Source organism: Cicer arietinum, chromosome 3, assembly GCF_000331145.2.
Source record: "Cicer arietinum cultivar CDC Frontier isolate Library 1 chromosome 3, Cicar.CDCFrontier_v2.0, whole genome shotgun sequence".
NCBI classification, from domain to species: domain Eukaryota; kingdom Viridiplantae; phylum Streptophyta; class Magnoliopsida; order Fabales; family Fabaceae; genus Cicer; species Cicer arietinum.
In genome coordinates this window covers 33,033,797-33,053,296 of record NC_021162.2, presented here as the reverse complement: position 1 = coordinate 33,053,296, position 19,500 = coordinate 33,033,797, and the positions used below count along the sequence as shown (strand labels likewise).

The 19,500-nt window shown below is 35.8% G+C and overlaps 1 protein-coding gene across 7 annotated transcripts in view; it reads right to left on the bottom strand.

Moving 5' to 3' along the window:
- Positions 1–314: 314 nt before the first annotated feature.
- The window catches only part of LOC101499558 (ABC transporter B family member 26, chloroplastic-like), a 30,743-nt gene continuing 11,557 nt past the window's right edge, over positions 315–19,500 (bottom strand). For 6 of the 7 annotated variants that reach the window (XM_073366106.1, XM_004513960.4, XM_073366107.1 and 3 more), the window contains 10 exons: positions 17,998–18,100; positions 16,134–16,344; positions 15,973–16,046; positions 13,760–13,816; positions 13,606–13,680; positions 12,445–12,519; positions 12,092–12,373; positions 11,872–11,933; positions 11,735–11,795; positions 315–674 (listed from right to left, as the gene is read on the bottom strand). In XM_073366106.1, the coding sequence (XP_073222207.1) occupies positions 594–674; positions 11,735–11,795; positions 11,872–11,933; positions 12,092–12,373; positions 12,445–12,519; positions 13,606–13,680; positions 13,760–13,816; positions 15,973–16,046; positions 16,134–16,344; positions 17,998–18,100 (1,081 nt within the window). In that variant the 3' untranslated portion in view covers positions 315–593. Of the gene's footprint in view, positions 675–11,734; positions 11,796–11,871; positions 11,934–12,091; positions 12,374–12,444; positions 12,520–13,605; positions 13,681–13,759; positions 13,817–15,972; positions 16,047–16,092; positions 16,345–17,997; positions 18,101–19,500 lie in introns of all 7 variants that reach the window. The other variant, XM_073366105.1, reaches the window with a different exon arrangement.

The window sequence follows — 19,500 nt, the reverse complement described above, 5'->3', positions numbered from 1 at the left end:
TTTTAGGGAAGAAAATAGATAAACTTAAAAAGGTCTAAAGGCTAAAAAGCCCAACTAACAACACTTTAAAATCTAAATTAATAATTTATTTCAATCTAATTTCACACTATCATTCAGCTGCACTTTTAGTTCTTTATACATGGGAATGGCATGATTTTAGTTCTTCCTTTTCGATTGCATGAATTAAGAATTCAACGTTTATCCCATTTACATCAAATTTCTCCTCATTTTCTCCAAATTTTAAGCCTACATGACTCCTGAAGTCTCATCTAGCAAGCGGTCAGTAATGCACGGCTTTTATGACAAAAAATATATTAAATCATAGAACAAATCTAGGATAAAATTTGATGAAGGGAAAAATTTTGGGTACAAATTTGAATACGTATATTCTCTTTTCAGCTAATTTTATATGATGCGCGGCAAGAGATATAAAAGTCTTGCACACCTGGCAAGTTTTTTAAACCATTGAATCGATAATAAACCTCCCATCGCAAATACTACACAGCAACACCATTCGCATGTCCGTCGTTTATTTTCAAAATCTCAATGGCAAATATGAATCCAATTGTCTTGCTCTTGTAAAAAAACTTGAATCAAGTTAAAATATCTGCTTGAATTCTGTTTAACTTGGCATAAAGCCCATCCTTGACCAGAAGCTCATCATGGTTACCCATCTGCAAAACAAAAACACCTTTATGCATTTGTCTTTAATCTTAAACTGTCTATAAGAATCGAATGGGTAATGCCAAATTCTTGCATAGCACCAGGGCATTAACCACGCCTTAAAAGCTTATATAGACTAAAATATAATTTTGATTTTTTATCTTTTATCTAATATTTTTTAGTCCTTTATCTTTTTTAAGATTTATTTTGGTCTTCTATATTTTTAAAGTGTATAAATATTAGTCTTTTACTCAATACATTAAATATAAAATGGAAAAAAATTGAATCCTTGACAATGATTGTTCGAGATGATATAATTACTGCCTCGATTGGCATCTGAAATCTCAAAAAATATCTTTAAATTGTTATTTTCTTCGACGAAACTTTACAATGAAAATATCAATTTAAACACAACTATCAACGATATAGACAATTTGCGAATTTTAGATGTCAATTGAGATAATAATTATGTCACATTGGACAACTATTACTAGGTCAGAATTATTTCTATTTCATATTTTAGTAAAAAGAGAGTGAACAAAAAATATATTTTAGCCAAATATATAATCTATTTCTTAACTTATAGATGTAAACAAAAACTTGCAACCATCATATAATTGCACAACTAATTTACATGTATTTTTTTTGTGATGCAACTGTTACATGTCTAAAACATAAAGTATTATCCCCTTTTTTATTATAAAATCAATGCGGTGCAAAGGCATCATTAGAAAAGAAGGCATCCTAACTACGGTTGGAACCCCAGCTCTTCACAATCATATGTAGCACCTCGAGGCAATATATTATTAAAAATTAAGTAAAGAAGAAAAAATTTGGAGCAACTAGGCCAATACTCAATAAAGTAGAAAATAGAAGCAACTGCCTCGTCAAAAAATTTATAAAAAAATCCAATGAGATAAAATCTGAAGAAAGATTACTCCTATTGAATATAAAGAGTATTGAGAGACATACTGTGAATAACCCGTGTGTTTCAACTACACAGCGGAATTTCTTTATATAGACAAAGGGTATTAAACAACCCTAATTTACAGTAATACTAACGGGGCAAAATACTTACAGTGTATTTAACACTCCCCCTCAAGCTGGAGCATATAAATCAAATGCACCTAGCTTGTTACATATATAACTAATTCTAGGACCTCGCAATGACTTTGTAAACACATCTGCTAACTGATCATTGGATTTGACAAAGCTGGTGATGATGTCACCTGATTCAATCTTTTCTCTAACAAAATGGCAGTCAATCTCAATATGCTTGGTCCTCTCATGAAAAACCGGATTCGAGGCAATGTGCAATGCAGCTTGATTATCACATATTAATGTCATTGTGCTGGTCTCTTCAAATTGAAGTTCTTTCAGTAACTGTTTCAGCCAGATGAGTTCACATGTTACTAGTGCCATGGCCCTGTATTCTGCCTCAGCGCTGGATCTTGCTACAACATTTTGTTTCTTACTCTTCCAAGATATTAAATTTCCTCCTATGAGTACACAATACCCGGAAGTTGATCGTCTATCTATGGGTGAGCCTGCCCAATCAGCATCTGAGTAGCCAATTATTTGAGTATGTCCTCTATCTTCATAAATGAGACCTTTTCCAGGTGCACTTTTGATGTATTTAAGAATCCGGATTACAGCATCCATATGTTCTTGGCAAGGAGAATTTAAGAACTGACTTACCACATTGACAGCAAAGGAAATGTCAGGACGAGTGACTGTGAGATAGTTTAATTTTCCAACCAATCTCCTATATCTTCCTGAATCTGATAGAGGCTCCCCCTGATTGGGTAGGAGTTTGACATTTGGATCCATAGGAGTATCAACTGACTTGGCATTAAATAGGTCTGTTTCTTCAAGAATGTTCATAGCATATTTTCTTTGTGAAATTACAATGCCATCTTTGGATTGGGCTACTTCAATACCCAAAAAATAACGGAGTTTACTAAGATCTTTAGTCTGAAATTTATTTGAGAGATGTTGTTTTAAGTGGAGTATTCCTTGCTGATCACTACCAGTTATAACAATGCCGTCCACGTAAACAATAAGATAGATGCACCCTTGGGCTGAGTGGTGATAAAATACAGAGTGATCCGCTTCACTACGGATCATACCAAACTCTTGTACTACCGAGCTGAATCTGCCAAACCAAGCTCTAGGAGACTGTTTAAGACCATAAAGGGACATGTGTAGCTGCCAAACCATGTTGGAAGATTCCCCCTGAGCAACAAACCCTGGTGGTTGCTCCATATAAACTTCCTCTTCAAGATCATCGTGCAAAAAGGCATTTTTAATGTCAAGCTGATGGAGAGTTCAATGTCGAATTGCTGCAATGGAGAAAAACAGTCTGACAGATGCCATTTTGGCAACAGGTGAGAACGTGTCGCTGTAATCCAACCCAAAAATCTGAGTATACCCCTGGGCTACCAAACGAGCCTTAAATCGATCAATCTTACCATAAGGACCAACCTTCACTGTATAAAGCCAACGGCACCCGACTAACGACTTCCCACGAGGTAAAGGAACCAATTCCCAAGTGCCACTGCTTTGTAGGGCACACATCTCATCAAGCATTGCTTGCCTCCATTCAGGGTGGGATAATGCTTCACCTGTAGTTTTAGGAATAGAAATAGAAGACAAGGTGGACAAGCAAGTGTAATTAATGTAAAGGAGAAAGACGATGACAACACAAATCAATATAATGCGGAAATGGATTACGGGTGGTGCGAATATCCTTACGAAGAGCAATGGGAAGGTCAGCCTCAGGTGGCAAGGCCGGATCCGGAGGTGGCGTCGGAGGAGAGTCTGTAATGGGAGCAAGAACAGGCACAACAGAGGGTAAGCGACGACGCTGATAAATTGTTGACAAAACACGTGGACCCAAAGACACGAGGTGGTAGTGGGTGAAGAGGAGTATGGGGAAAGAGGACCGAATGGAGGATATTGCCATCAAGGACAGAAGATGGCATGTATTAAACAACCCTAATTTACAGTAATACTAACGAGCCAGAATACTTACAACCCATCTACTATAATATAATATAACGAGCAAAGGCTACCCTGTTTTGCTGAGGTGTATGAGGACATGATGTTTGGTGTAAAATACCGTTGGAAGCCATAAAATTTTGAAATTGATGAGATAAATATTCTCGAGCATTATCACTTCTTAAAGTACGAATGGAAATTCCAAATTGGGTTTTTATTTCTTGATAAAATTGTTCAAAGATGGAAAACAATTCAGTTCTATTTTTCATTAAAAATAACAACGTACAACGAGAATAATCATCAATAAAAGTAACAAAATACTTAGACTCTAAAGTAGACACAGTACGAGAGGGACCCCAAACATCAGACTGAACCAAAGCAAAGGGAAGGATACTCTTTTATTGACTCGATCGGGAAAATTACTACGGGTGTGTTTCCCTAACTGACACGACTCACAATGTAAATTAGACAACTTAGACAAACTAGGCACCAGTTTTTGTAGTTTGGAAAGGCTTGGGTGTCCTAGCTGAGCATGGATAGTATGAGCCCTCTGTGGCAGAGCACGTCTTGGAAGATGTAGAAAGGTAATAAAGGCCTTGTGACTCACATCCGAAGCCAATTGTCCGTCACGAATTTCGGTCCCGCAAGGTAACATTATCATTAGTGAAAGTAATAATACAATTATGAGACCGAGTCAATCGACTAATTGAAAGTAAATTAAAGGGGCATCCAGGTACATAGAGAACAGATGCAACTGAGATGGAAGGGAGGATGTGGACAGTGCCAACTCCTTAAGACCGGGTTTGAGTACCATTGGCAGAAGTTATAGTAGGTAAAAAACCAGATGTAGAGAGTGAAGAAAAAAGACCTTTATTACCAGTAACATGATCAGACGCACCATAATCAAGAACCCAAGGGCCGAGAGAAGATGATTGAGAGAGGTAAACGGATGAGTTAACAGTGTGTGCAACCGAAGTAGGAGAACTAGAGTTCGGATGACTCTGAACCCATCGGAGAAAATCTTCATAGTTTGCTGGGGAGCCTTGTGGAGATGGTGTAGTCTGAATAGTTGCAGAAGGATCAAGCTGAGTCGCATTTATCGAAGGCGAAGGCTTACCATGCAACTTCCAACAACGATCAATAGTGTGGCCAACCCGATGACAATGCTCACACTTGGGACGAGGCTTAGAGTTGGATGGTCCTCCACGAGAACGATGTTGATTATGTCCCTGAGATGCAAGGGCAGCAGTGTCATCCGGAATTGAAGTAATAGACTGTTCAACTGGATGTTTTGCTGGTACTCGAAGTAGGATCGCTGAGGTAGTAGACATATCCGGAACAATAACGGATCCCAAAATTTGATCACGAGTTGCAGAGTACTCCTATGGTAGGCCATAGAGTGCAAGAAGCATGAAGAAGGTGTTGCGTTGATCCAACTCCTTCTTCTGTTCAGTTGGATTACTAGCAGCAGGAGGGAGAAGCTCATTAAAGTCATGAAGTGCACTATGAACGGTGCCAAGATATGCAGAAATAGAGTCATCGAGTGACTTTGGAGTAATGATATTCAACAAGCGGTGACACACTCCATAGAGACGTTGTGTGTCGTTACTATAGAGTGTCTTTGCTTGACTCCAAACCGATTCACACGTGAGATGCGGACAGAAGATTGGTTTAAGATCTGGATGAAGTGTAGACTTGATGACACTACACAACTGAGCATCAATGTGACTCCATTTGGATGTTTCAGTCACAGTCACCTTATCAGGGTTTTGGGTGAAATGATCCTCGTAACCTTGACTACGTAGCCATAGTTTGATGTCGGCAGCCCAACTATCATAATTTGATCCATTCAACAGAGAGAGGAGAGGTGATGTAGTTGGTGAAGATGCTCTTTCTTTCAGACTGGGACGCCATGGTCAGTACAGATTGTCAGAAAACGCGTCGGAACCGGGAAAACAGGGGCTGTTTGAACTGGAACTCGTATATCTGTAACTCGAAACTAAAAACTGAGGGCAGATATGGAAGCAGGGGGCCGAGGCAAGTGCGGTGGAAGAAGTGGCACCGTGAACGGCTGCCGGACGCGCCGTCACGTGCGGCGGCAGTGGGCGGCGCGTGGGGGACACCCATCAACCTTGTAATATGAATACTTATATTTTTAAAGATAGGTGAAAGTAATGAAATCTATAATGAAAGTAATAGTAAATTATTAATTTATTTAGTTTTTAGAATTGGGGTGATACATAAATCATTCTCAATTGTATATTTTATTATAGATTACAAATTATAGATATGAGACAAATATTCCAAACTTGATATCTAAAAACTAAATAAATTAATAATTTACTATTACTTTCATTATAGATTTCATTACTTTCACTTATCTTTAAAAATATAAGTATTCATATTACAAGGTTGATGGATCAGTTGAGAGGTATAAGGTCAGACTAGTTGGCAAAGGATTTACACAAACTTATGGTATTGATTACCTAGAAACTATTGCTACTGTTGCAAAACTTAACACCATTAGAGTTCTTTTATCTTTGGCTGTTAATTTGGATTGGTCATTACAGCAGCTAGCCGTAAAAAATGTGTTTTTAAATGGAGATTTAGAGGAGGAAGTCTATATGGATTCACCCATAGGGTTTGAATTTAAATTCAACCAAAAGGTCTGCAAGCTTCAGAAGTCTCTCAATGGCTTTCGACAGTCACCTCGAGTATGGTTTGAAAGATTCGCCCAATTTGTTAAAAAGCAAGCAGGGATATTCTCATAGTCAAAGCGATCACACCATGTTTATGAAACATTCTTCTAAAGGAAAAATGGCTATATTGACTGTTTATGTAGATGATATTGTTATCATTGGGGATGATTCTAGTAAAATAAAAAGTTTGAAGGCATCTCTTGCTACTGAGTTTGAAATTAAAAGATTTTGGGTCTTTAAAATATTTTTTGGGAATGAAAATTGCAAGATCAAAGAAAGGGATTATTGTATCACAACAGAAAAATATTTTAGATCTTCTAAAAGAAACCAGGATGATGGATTGTAGGCCAACTGATACTCCAATAGATCCTAATCAGAAAATTGGTAGTAATGGCAATGGTGATCCAATGGATACATCTCGGTATCAAAGTTTAGTTGAAAGACTAATTTATCTATCTCATACTCGTCTAGGCATAGCCTTTGTTGTTAACTTAGTGAGTCAGTTTATGCACTCACCTCATAAAGAACATTTAGAGGTTGTTTATTGTATTCTAAGGTATCTCAAAAGTTCCCCAGGAAGGGGACTCTTCTTCCAAAAAATTGATTAACATGGCATTGAGGTATTTACTGACGCAGATTGGGCAAGGTCTATCAAGGATAGAAAGTCAACATCTGGTTACTGCATATTTGTTTGGAGAAACTTAGTTACTTAGAGGAGCAAGAAACAAAATGTAGTAGCTAGAAGCCCTGCAGAGGCAAAATATATGGCAATGGCCCAAGGTGTTTCTTAAATCCTATGGCTTCAAAGAATCTTAGAAGAGCTAAAACTTTCTATAACTCTTCTAATGAAGTTGTATTGCAACAACAAGGCTGCAATTAGTATTTCTCAAACTCCTGTTCAATATGATCGAACCAAAACTTGTTGAAATTGATAGACATTTTATAAAAGAGAAAGTAGATAAAGGTCTTATTTGCATGTCTTTTGTCCCTACTTCACAACAAGTTGTTGATATCCTTACCAAAGGTTTGTTCAGACCCAGTTTTGAATTTCTTGTAAACAAGTTGGGCATGCTAGACATATATGCACCAACTTGAGGGGGGTGTTGACAGATAGCAATCAGATCAAATATGATTGTGTTTATTAGTTGATTTTCTATTTAAGTTTATTTGTATTTTGGGAAACAATCAAATAACTCTGATTTGATTTGATTTTCCTTTATTCTCTGCATTCATTAGTGTTGAGACATGCAATACAATTTTATTTCCTTAATTAAGAGATTCTCCCTGTACAATTTTGATTATAAATAATATCATGATAAGAATTAACCTCTCAAGTCATTAAGCACCAAAACCTAATTCTCAAGTTGGTACGAAAGCTCAAGATCAATGGGCCTCTCAAAAGTCTCAAAAACCATAGCTTCACAAAAGTCTAAAAAACCCTAGCCGTTAGTCACATACGTAGTTGTCCTGTTAACTGTCTAACATACACGGCCCGACGGGTCACACCACCCCCACCATCAGACTCGCCTTAATCAGATCGGCCAGTTAACGGAGAACCGCCGACATTTGCCTTCTCACGTGCTGCCACGCGCGTTATTTGCAATTGTAAGCTCTGTCGGCGCGTGAAAGCCATGCGCCACCATCCAAACCTCCAACGAAGTCCCCTTCGGCCCTATTCCACTCGTTTGTTGTCGTCCTTCCTGTTTTGGCCAAGTTTGGTCAATGGGTCCCACTATTTCTGGTGCTTTCTCTACTGCTTCTTGTTGCCTTCTTGCTGCTTGTACGGCTTCTAGTATGTTGAAGATGAGTTCAAGTTTAGATCTTTCGCAAAAGGAGAACAACAAATTTGAATCCTCTATTAAGAGCCTTGTAACATATGTTTTCTCTGGCAATCCCTCTATAACGACTAAGAAACTAAATGGTCAAAATTATTTAAATTGGCCAACTGCTGTCAAGATGTGGTTTCTTGGACAAAAGCTATCAAATCACCTCACTAAGAAGTCCTCAAAAATTAATAAAAATTTGTGTGAAGATTAGGAGCAAGCTGATTGTCAATTAGTCTCTCTTCTGTGGCAAACAATTGAGCCCTCCTTGCTGGTCCATTATCGCTCGTACACCACTTGCTATGATATTTGGGAGAAAGCTAAGAATCTTTATTCAAACTATATCCAACGTCTCTATAATGTTATTCATAATTTAGCTACCCTTCAGATGACAGAAGATAACATCATGGCTTATGCTAATAAATCCCAGTCAGCGGTAAACGAGTTCAAACAAAATGATTGAGAAATTGGATAATGTTTGCGTGATCTATGTCCTTCATGGCCTCCATCAAAAGTATGAGTCGGTTCGAAGCCACATTCTCACTACATCCGATATCCCCTCAACAGAGGATCTCATCAGATGCATCTTACGAATTCCTAGTCAGGAAGGATCAGGGGGAAGTGGACCTCAAACTGGCACAAAGTCTTCTGCTTTCGTTTCAAATTTTGCAGGTCATAAAGGACGAGGTCATGGTCATGGGGGTGGCCGAGGAGGCTGTGGTGAAGGTCGTCCTCAGTGCACTTACTATAAGCGTCTCGGTCATACCGAAGACAATTGCTATTCCATTATTGGCTTTCCGGAAAAAAACAATAAATGTGACGCAGTCTAATGATAATAGAAAAGACTCTGAAGATATTTGATTAATAGAATGTCATCTTCTACTATCCTAGACAAAGTTTCCCATTCCATATTGCTCCCCGATGAACCATTGTTTCGTATCCTTCCTCGAGTTTTTGGATCCACTTGTTTTGTTCATGATCTTACTCCAAGACTTGATAAGTTGAATGCTCGTGCAATTAAGTGTGTTTTCCTCGACTATTCAAGGTTTCAGAAAGGATATCGATGTTATAGTCCCTCCACACATCGCTTCTACATGTCTGCTGATGTCACGTTCTTTGAGGATGCACCTTTCTTCCCATCCCCCAATGAATCTGAGCCAATCTCTAAGGTATTACCTATTCCTTACCTTGTTTCGCTAACCCCTTCCATGCCTATAATTGACCAACTAGATCCATCTAGGCCTCCTCTCTTGCAAACTTATCAGCGATGTGCATGTCTCCCTCCTACCAATCCGCTTACTACACAAGATTTAAGTGATTCATCTCCTATTTCGGTCCCTTCTTCTACTTCAGATCTGCCTACCTTGTCTGGCGACCTCCCTATTGCACTACGTAAAGGTACACGTTCCATCAGTAATCCCTATCCCATTTATAATTTTCTTAGTTATCACTATTTATCACCTTCACATTATACCTTTTCCTTTGTTATCTCTTCCATTACTATTCCTAAGTCTCTGCATGAAGCTCTTTCTCATTTAGGTTGGCGGCATGTTATGATTGATGAGATGACAACCTTAAAATCTAACCAAACATGGACTCTTGTGCCACCTCCTCCTGGTAAATCTATTGTTGGATGTCGTTGGGTATACACAATCAAAGTTGGTCCAGACAAACATATTGTTTGTCTGAAAGCTCGTCTATTGGCTAAAGGTTATACTCAGGTTTTTCGTCTTGATTACAGGGATACTTTCTCACCTGTGGCTAAAATGGCTTCGGTTCTTCTTTTTCTCTCTATGGCTGCTATGCGACATTGGCTATTATATTAGTTAGACATAAAGAATGCATTCCTTCATGGAAACTTAGAAGGAGAAGTTTATCTCGAGCAACCACTTGGTTTCGTTGCTCAGAGGGAGTGTCGTGGGTATGTTTGTCGACTTCATAAAGCTTTCTATGGTCTCAAACAATCTCCTCAGGCATGGTTTGGGAGGTTTAGTAGTGTTGTTCAACAGTATGGCATGATTCAGAGTCAAGTTGATTGTCAAGTTGACTGTTCAACAGTATTTACTTGGTTGTCTATGTTGATGATATAATCATTACAGGTGATGATCGTGATGAAATTGTGGGACTCAAACAACATCTAGTCCACCACTTTCAGGTCAAAGATCTAGGTAGATTGAGGTATTTTCTTGGCATTGAGGTATCCCAATCTAAGGCAGGAATTGTTATTTCCCAAAGAAAGTATGCTTTGGATATCTTGGAAGAAATCATTATGCTATATTGCAAGCCAGTTGACACTCATATGGATCCAAATGTCAAACTCCTACCAGATGAGGGAGAGTCCTTTCCAGATCCAAGAAGATATAGGAGGTTAGTTGGGAAGTTGAATTACTTGACCATGACGAGGCCAGATACTTCATACGCTGTGAGTGTGGTGAGTCAATTCTTGAATTGCCATTGTGATAGTCATTGGAATGATGCGGTTAGAATCTTGAGATACAGTAAAGGAGCTCTAGGAAAATGTCTTATTTACACAGATAGAGGTAATTCATATATTGTTGCTTATACAGATGCAGATTGGGCTGGAAGTCCTTCCGATAGACGGTCCACATCTAGGTATTGTGTTTTTATTGGTGGTAATTTGATTTCCTGGAAAAGCAAAAAGCAAAACATTGTTGCCAGATCTAGCGCTGACGCTGAATATCGAGCTATGGCACTTACTACTCAGGAGCTCATATGGCTCAGACACCTTCTCCAAGAGTTGCGCTTTTGTAATATAAGCACTATGAGTCTCATATGTGATAATCAAGCAGCCTTACATATTGCTTCTAATCTAGTCTTTCATGAGCGAACTAAGTATATTGAGATTGATTGTCACTTTTTTCGTGAGAAGATTGTATCTGGCGAGATGGCTATTTCATCTATTGGTTCTAATGATCAATTGGCAGAGATTTTCACAAAGGCTCTTCAAGGACCGAGGATAACTTATATATGTGACAAGCTCGATGCCTACAATCTGTATGCTCCAGCTTGTGGGGGAGTGTTGAGACATGCAATGATTTAGTTTGTTATTATTAAGATATGTTATTCCTTATTTTATTAGGTTGGATTTAGTTTCGATTTATTTCCTTAATTAAGAGATTGTCTATGTTATTCCTTATTTTATTAGGTTTGATATAGGTTGGATTTAATCTTAGATTTATTTCCTTAATTAAGAGATTCTCCTTGTACAATTTTGATTATAAATAATATCATGCTGAGAGCTAATCTCTCAAGTCATTCAGCACCAAAACCTAATTCTCAAGTATTAGATAGTTGACAGCATTGTATATATATATATATATGTCTGTATTGTTTCAGTTTCAATAATATAAGAAATATTCCTTCCCTCTCTTGTTTTAACCTAGCTGCACCTTAAAACACATTGTATTTAATGAGAAAATTCATTTCATCATAAAAAATTAAAAATAAGTGTACTTAACAATTTTCTAAAAGAAACTTAATATGAAACAATAGAATATGATATAATAACTAGGTTCAACTGGAAATCACCTCAATAATGCAACCATTATCCATAACTATGATCCCGTCAGCAGCTTTTACGGTAGAAAGACTGTAAAATTTTGGTAATTTCAGTGCAACAGATCTTATATAAAAATTGAAACAAAGGGAGTTAGTTAAGAATTTACCTATGTGCAACAATAATGATGGTTCTTGATTTAGTTTCATCTTTTAATGCATACAATACCTCCTAAAATAAGAATTACATAACACAGTAAACAACTGCATGTCACAGTTTAATTTGAATAGAGATTTTTACACTCCCAAGTTCCAACCAATCATAATTGTTGGATTACTTTAAGAATTTGACTTTAATCATAATTATCTTAAAAATCGTACAAAATATACCTTGATGTAATGCTCACTTTCAGAATCCAAGGCACTGGTTGGTTCATCAAGTATCAAAATAACTGGGTCCCTAAGAATGGCCCTTGCAATGGCAATTCGCTGCTTTTGCCCCCCGCTAAGTGCATTGTCATCAACAAGGGTTTCATAGCCATTTGGAAGTGAAGAAATAAAGTCATGAGCATAGGCAAGTTTTGCAGCCTGTTTAATATCTTCTTGATTTATGTTCATGGGGCAACCATATTTTATGTTTGACTTTATGTCCATGTGAAGGATACGGGGTTCCTGTTTGTAACAACAAATTTCATAAAATGAATAAATGATCAAAGTATTAATTATTGTTTCAATAATTTAACCTGGGCAACATATCCAATCTTCTGCCTCAGCCACCTGATATCCAACTCCTTAAGAGGGAAACCATCAATACATATCTGTGTATAAAAATGCAGATTTTAAGAAACGTTTTTGTATACAAACATAAGCTCTGAGATAGTATTGTAGTGTGCTCTCTATGCTATTTTGCACATAGGTGTATCAAGAGAATTTCCACAAATCAAAATTGAATAGCATAAATTTATCATCTATCCTATTCTTGTCAGTTGTATCATCATCATTTTAGGAGGATTTATCATCTTCACCAAGTTTTATTTTCACTCCTCTTTCCTAACAAGATTAAAAAAATTCTAATTAAAAAAGAAAAACAATGAACCAGGTGCCAAATCACACATGTAGATACATCCAAGAACAAAACTTCAAAATAAGAAGTAAAATTTGTGACATTGATGTTCAATCATCTGTGCATGTGCCTGGTTGAAAACATGTCATAGTTGAGTTTTAGTCCGTTAGCAAAAATGGCACATCTGTATTGAATCTATGAACTTAATTTCGAGAAGCACAATCGATTTTATAGGTTTATGTGTTATTTCTTGTCAGTAGTAGACCATTACTCACCATCTCAATGGTGGAGAATATTAAAAACAAGATGTTTTCCAGTTCAGGAGCAGAACCTAATTGAGATAATGACTTCACTGGATTTGCTTTTTGGAAATAGGATACAAGAAGCTGATGAGATGATTTGTGATGGGGCCATCATGACAGTTAGAAAAGCACTATCTTCATAATTTGCACCAAAAGGTAAGAAAGAGTTCTCTGTAGTAAGATGTTTGTTGCTCTTGTTTCAATGTCAATGTACAAAATGAATTTACAGAACAAGCTATATGAATGTGGAAGCAACTCAAAATGGATACTAAAAACGATTCATCTAGAAATGGATGGTGAGCATTCCTTAATGGCTATATCTACAAATACATTAATTTGTATTGGAGATCGAATTACTATAAGAATAACTCTTGTTAAGCTCCATTCAGTAGATTTTGTACACATTTTGTTTTATCAATAAAAAAACTGTTGGATTGAAAGTTCTTATTAAACAAAATACGTAATTCCAATCTACCTCAATTCTTATTAAACAAAATAAGTGAATTTCAATTACCAGGATTGACAGATAAATAATTTACCTGACCGCTACTAGGCTCATAGAGTCGAAGTAAAAGGTTGACTAGTGTGCTCTTTCCACTACCACTCAGACCAACCTTGGCAAGGTAGAAATATCCAGTTAATCTTTGAGCATCACCAACATCAAATCATTATGAACAAAGAGACAAATCTTACAATGGCAATGACTTGATTTGCTTTTACAGAGAAGTCTAAGTGTTCCAGAACAGGGATCTGTTCAAAAGTTGGCAACAATGACAAATTAACAATAACTTAAATAAGGTGCATACACATAAAAACCCATACCACGAAATTGAATGGTATAGTAATAAAAATTGAACGCTAAAAGGATTGTACGCGTGCCAAATTTATAATGGCTAGTGACCGGGTATAGAAAATGAGCATAAGTGTTATAATTTTGAGAATAAATGAATAACTTAAACATGTTTTGTTAGAATATTAGAAAATATCTTATAATATCTTTTATATTATATTAGAGTATCTTGAGTTATTTTCTATGATCAATTTATAATCATAGAGAATATTAGAATATCTCTTATTATTATTATGGTTTATTCCTAATTTAGGATTTAGTCTATGTTTCTCTATAAATAGAGATTAGTATTGAGTCTATTGTAATAAAGTTAGCATTAAGCTATTATCAACAATATTCAAACCCTTATTATTTTCTCTCCTCCTTTTCTCTAAAATCTCACACTTTCAACATGGTATCTAGAGCCTATTTCGATCCTCCTTGAACGATCCCGCCTCTATTCCGCTGTCGAGTTCCCAACAATTAGGGAATATAATCATAGTTTCTCTTTTCTAACATTCGGTGAGATTTTTTTTCCGATAAACCGTGTCTCAATTCCGATTTACCCATTCTTTGTAGCTTTTTGTTTATTTTCAACAGATCAATCACAGCATTGTTCATCGCGCGGTACTGTTCACCGCAAAAAAAAAAAAAAAGTTCTATAAACCTTTCCACAACCCATTAGGGTTTGGCGCTCCAACCAACTGAGCTAAAGAGGTAATAGCTCATAATACCCCATGAAGGTAGCCCTAGCGGCAACAACGATGATTTAGGAAAAAAAATCATGGCCCTAGAAAGAACAATGGGATGGTGGCTACTTGTGACTCATTTTGTAGGGTGTAAACCATGTGGAAAATTTGGGGATTACCCTGTTGAAAGGTGTTTGAAATAAATGGATCGTGCTTATAATTTTCGGGATAATAAGATATTGCAGATGTATGATTTTACTCACAAGTCACTTGCTAGTAGAAGGGATCAGATTTTTGGTGGAGGAAACTCTTCAGCCTTTGTCGTGGCAACTGTTGCAGCCCTTATGAGTGGGCTCTTAGCTGACAGGTTTGGAAGATTTGCAATTCAACTGATGGGATTCTTCTTGGTGCACGATTATTCTTTCTCCGATGGTTCCAGATCTGCCCTTACTCTCTAATTTTGATCAACGAAAATATGTGTCATTGTTCAAACAGCCGTTATCATTTCGTTAGAGTCGCGCTACTTCTTCTTCGGTGTTTGTCATGCAATTTAGTTCTTACTAATATATTATAACAGTGGCTTTTATTCCCACCGACGATCATTTCGGTGGTGTCCCTTTTTCCACATATGAATTATATTAGTGATGACTTTTTCCTTAGTGGTTATTCTAACGGTGTCTTTTATTTTCATGACTTACTTTACCTTGGCAATTTGTCCCAGATGCACTGGTCTTGCCTTTCTCTCCTTGAAGCACGCCTCTCTCTCCTTGAAGCAGATTCAAGTTTAAATATTTTGAGTCTCCATTATTATTGGTTTGAAGCTTCCAAATGCAGTTTTTTAGAAGAACGGGGCTTGCTTTGTTCAATTGCCTGCCATGAATTTCTCTCAGGCTGATGATCAATCAGACTATCTGGCTAGGCTATATTTATAGCAATTCTCTCCGACTTCACATGCATCCCTGAGTTGCCTCTCCATCTTTTTAATTATTTTGTGGAGCAAAACATTGTTTTCTTGTAGCAAGTTAAAGCTTAGTATGCTTTAGCTTGAGGGGAAGTGTTAAAATATTAGAAAATATTTTATAATATCTTTTTATATTATATTAGAGTATCTTGAGTTATTTTCTATGATCAATTTATAATCATAGAGGATCTTAGAATATCTCTTATTATTATTATGATTTATTCCTAATTTAGGATTTAGTCTATGTTTCTCTATAAATAGAGATTAGTATTGAGTCTATATTGTAATAAAGTTAGCATTAAGCTATTATCAATAATATTCAAACCTTTATTATTTTCTCTCCTCCTTTTCTCTAAAATCTCACACTTTCAACATGTTTATTCTAACAAATGTAGCGAATGACACTTAATAGAACATAAACACATACCATACTCCTTGCAGGATAATGAAATGATACATTTACAAACTGAATATGGCCCATTAACCTCTGCAACTTAATTCCTGTTTGATGTGGGAAAGCACAATTAAACAATATATGATTCCATACCTTATGAGTAGCAAGAGAAAGGGACACAAATATTTTCTTGCCTTTGGATAGGAATTGGTCGCAGGGCAATAAATTCATCATATGGAAAATGTTTTCAGATGCTCCAATGGACTGCAGTAATGATGATAAGCTGTTTGTTACCCTCCAAGTAGCATAAATCAACCACTCACAGTATAATACATACTTAGTAAGTTGCTCAACAGTTACACCGCAACTGAAAACAGACATTCCACCTAAAAGCACTGCAAATATCTGCAAGTTGCAATTCAACAAAAAAAATAATAAATTAGATAATTACTATCTCTCATTAATAAGAATTAATGAGAGATTAATCAACATATGATGGTGTATTTTATTGATGATAAAGGAAAATTGAGCAAAGGAAACAAGCCTTTCTTTTACTCCTGAGAGCTATGCTCACTCCAATAAGAGAGAATCTTCTCTCCAGTAACAATTAACAGAATTTGTTATCCCCTCCTTACCAACCTCTCTCCCCTATATACATGATGGGGCCAGCTCACCTTTTTTGGATTTTCTAACATAAACTCTCCATGCCTTAGGTGCACTATGTGTCCCACTAGACACGTCATCAATTTCTTTTTTGTCCCCATCAATTTAATTGCATTATTTCTTTGTAGCCAACAAGTAAACATAAATACTATGAAAGGTAAACAAAGAAAAACAATATTAATTGTTAACAAAATTAATACTACTATCATCTTTCTTAATTCAAATTATTTAGTCAACGGGATCCTTTTTAAAGGATGAAGGTAGTATAACATCTACTATATAACAACATTCTTTAAAAAATGGACAAATCATTAAAAATTTCTAAACTATAGTTCAGTGTTAGACTTATTATTATCATTATTATTATTAGTAGGCAGTTTATTAATTATTAGTAGACAGTTTTTATTAATAATAACTGCCATATGTAACTGCTATGTGCAGTTAGAATAGGAATAAGTTAATTAGGAGAATAAACATGTTGCCTATAAATAGAACCGGTGATTGAGAGAAAGGGTATCTTGGCATTTGTATGAATTTGAGGGCCTAGTAGGCATTGGAAGAGCTCTGGATGTCTAGAATATCTAGAGAATATAATTGACATTTTCATTTTACGGTAATATATCGGTTGGTTTCTATCATTCAGTTTTTTAAAATTAACAGTTAAAAATCTATTATAAATATCCAAGATAGATACCAAACTTTAAAATCTAACTATTTATCTATATATTTTGCTGTACAATATCTGCATTTTAATACTACGGAAGAATAACTAGAAAGAGTTTTAATTTGATCATAATTCTAAAATTAAAATCTTATGAGATCTAGAATTATTATAAATTGTGAAAGACTTAGAAAAGAACCAACAATAGGACAGGTAGTCTAATGATGATAAGCAAAACAAACTTGAACCACTCTTGATGAACAAACCTTTAAATTACGGCATATTATGAAACCTTTTAAATTTAAATTTAAATTTTAAATGGAATCAAAACACTATTTAATTAACATTTATGTCACCAAAAAACATTTAAAGGAAATAAGGGGAGGGCATAGGAATTGTTTTTTTGTTTTTTTGTTTTTTTGTTTTTTTGTTTTTTTGTTTTTTCGTATTTTTTTAAGCCAAAAAGAGAGAGTGCAAAAGAATCGTATGGTAAATTTGGCCTCCCAACTATGTTGGCACCCCAAATCAATCACCTATCATTGATAAAAAATTTAAAATCTCACCAGAAAATATACAAAATATATGATTTATTTTTTTGTTTCATTCTAATAAAAAATTACAAAAAACTCACCAAAAATATACGAACAAAAGAAAATGATGTCTACTAACACTCTTTTTAAAATGTAGCACGAAGGAATTGTTACAAATTTTCAATAAGGTTAAATGAACCAAACCTGAGTTGACCGGTAAAGGGTGTTAAAGCTCAGGTTCCAGAAACCATAACCCACACTCTCACGACTGCTAATGAATGCTAATTTTTGTAGCCACTGATTGTACCTGATTAGATGTAGTGTATCTATTATTGGTATCATTGCATAACCATTTACCAAGATGTATGATCAACTTGTGTATACATTATCAAACTAATGATGTGCAGATGAATTCAAAAAATAAATTATGATGCTAACGTCACTACAAATATCTTCAAGTTTCGATTTAACAAACAAAAAATAAATTAGATATGTATATATCTACTATGTAACCTGACTTGAGAAATAGGAAAAACTTTCAAAATAGCTGAGTTTGTAATTTAAGACTATTATAATGTGGTATCTGAAAGAATAAAAAATTGTTCTAAAGATTCATTTATACCTGGTGAATATAAAGAGTATTGAGAGACATATTGTGAATAACTCGTGTGTTTCAACTACACAGCGGAATTTTTTTATATAGACAAAGGGTATTAAACAACCCTAATTTCCAGTAATACTAACGGGACAGAATACTTACAGCCCATCCACTATAATATAATATTTACATTATAATATTTAACACTCCCACTCAAGCTGGAGCATATAAATCAAATGCACCTAGCTTGTTACATATATAACTAATTCTAGGACCTCGCAATGCCTTAGTAAACACATCTACTAACTGATCATTGGAATTGACAAAGCTAGTGATGATGTCACCCGATTCGATCTTTTCTCTAACAAAATGGCAGTCAATCTCAATATGCTTGGTCCTCTCATGAAAAACAGGATTCGAGGCAATGTGCAATGCAGCTTGATTATCACATATTAGTGTCATTGTGCTGGCCTCTTCAAATTGAAGTTCTTTCAGCAACTGTTTCAACCAGATGAGTTCACATGTTACTAGTGTCATGGCCTTGTATTCTGCCTCAGCGCTAGATCTTGCAACAACATTTTGTTTCTTACTCTTCCAAGATATTAAATTTCCTCCAACAAGTACACAATACCCGGAAGTTGATCGTCTATCTATGGGTGAGCCTGCCCAATCTGCATCTGAGTAGTCAATTATCTGAGTATGTCCTCTATCTTCATAAATGAGACCTTTTCCAGGTGCACTTTTGATGTATTTAAGAATCCGAATTACAGCATCCATATGTTCTTGGCAAGGAGAATTTAAGAACTGACTTACCACACTGAGAGCAAAGGAAATGTCAGGACGAGTGATTGTGAGATAGTTTAATTTTCCAACCAATCTCCTATATCTTCCTGAATCTGATAGAGGCTCCCCCTGATTGGGTAGGAGTTTGACATTGGGGTCCATAGGAGTGACAATTGACTTGGCATTTAATAGGTCTGTTTCTTCAAGAATGTCCATAGCATATTTACTTTGTGAAATTACAAGGCCATCTTTGGATTGGGCTACTTCAATACCCAAAAAATAACGGAGTTTACCAAGGTCTTTAGTCTGAAATTTATTTGAGAGAT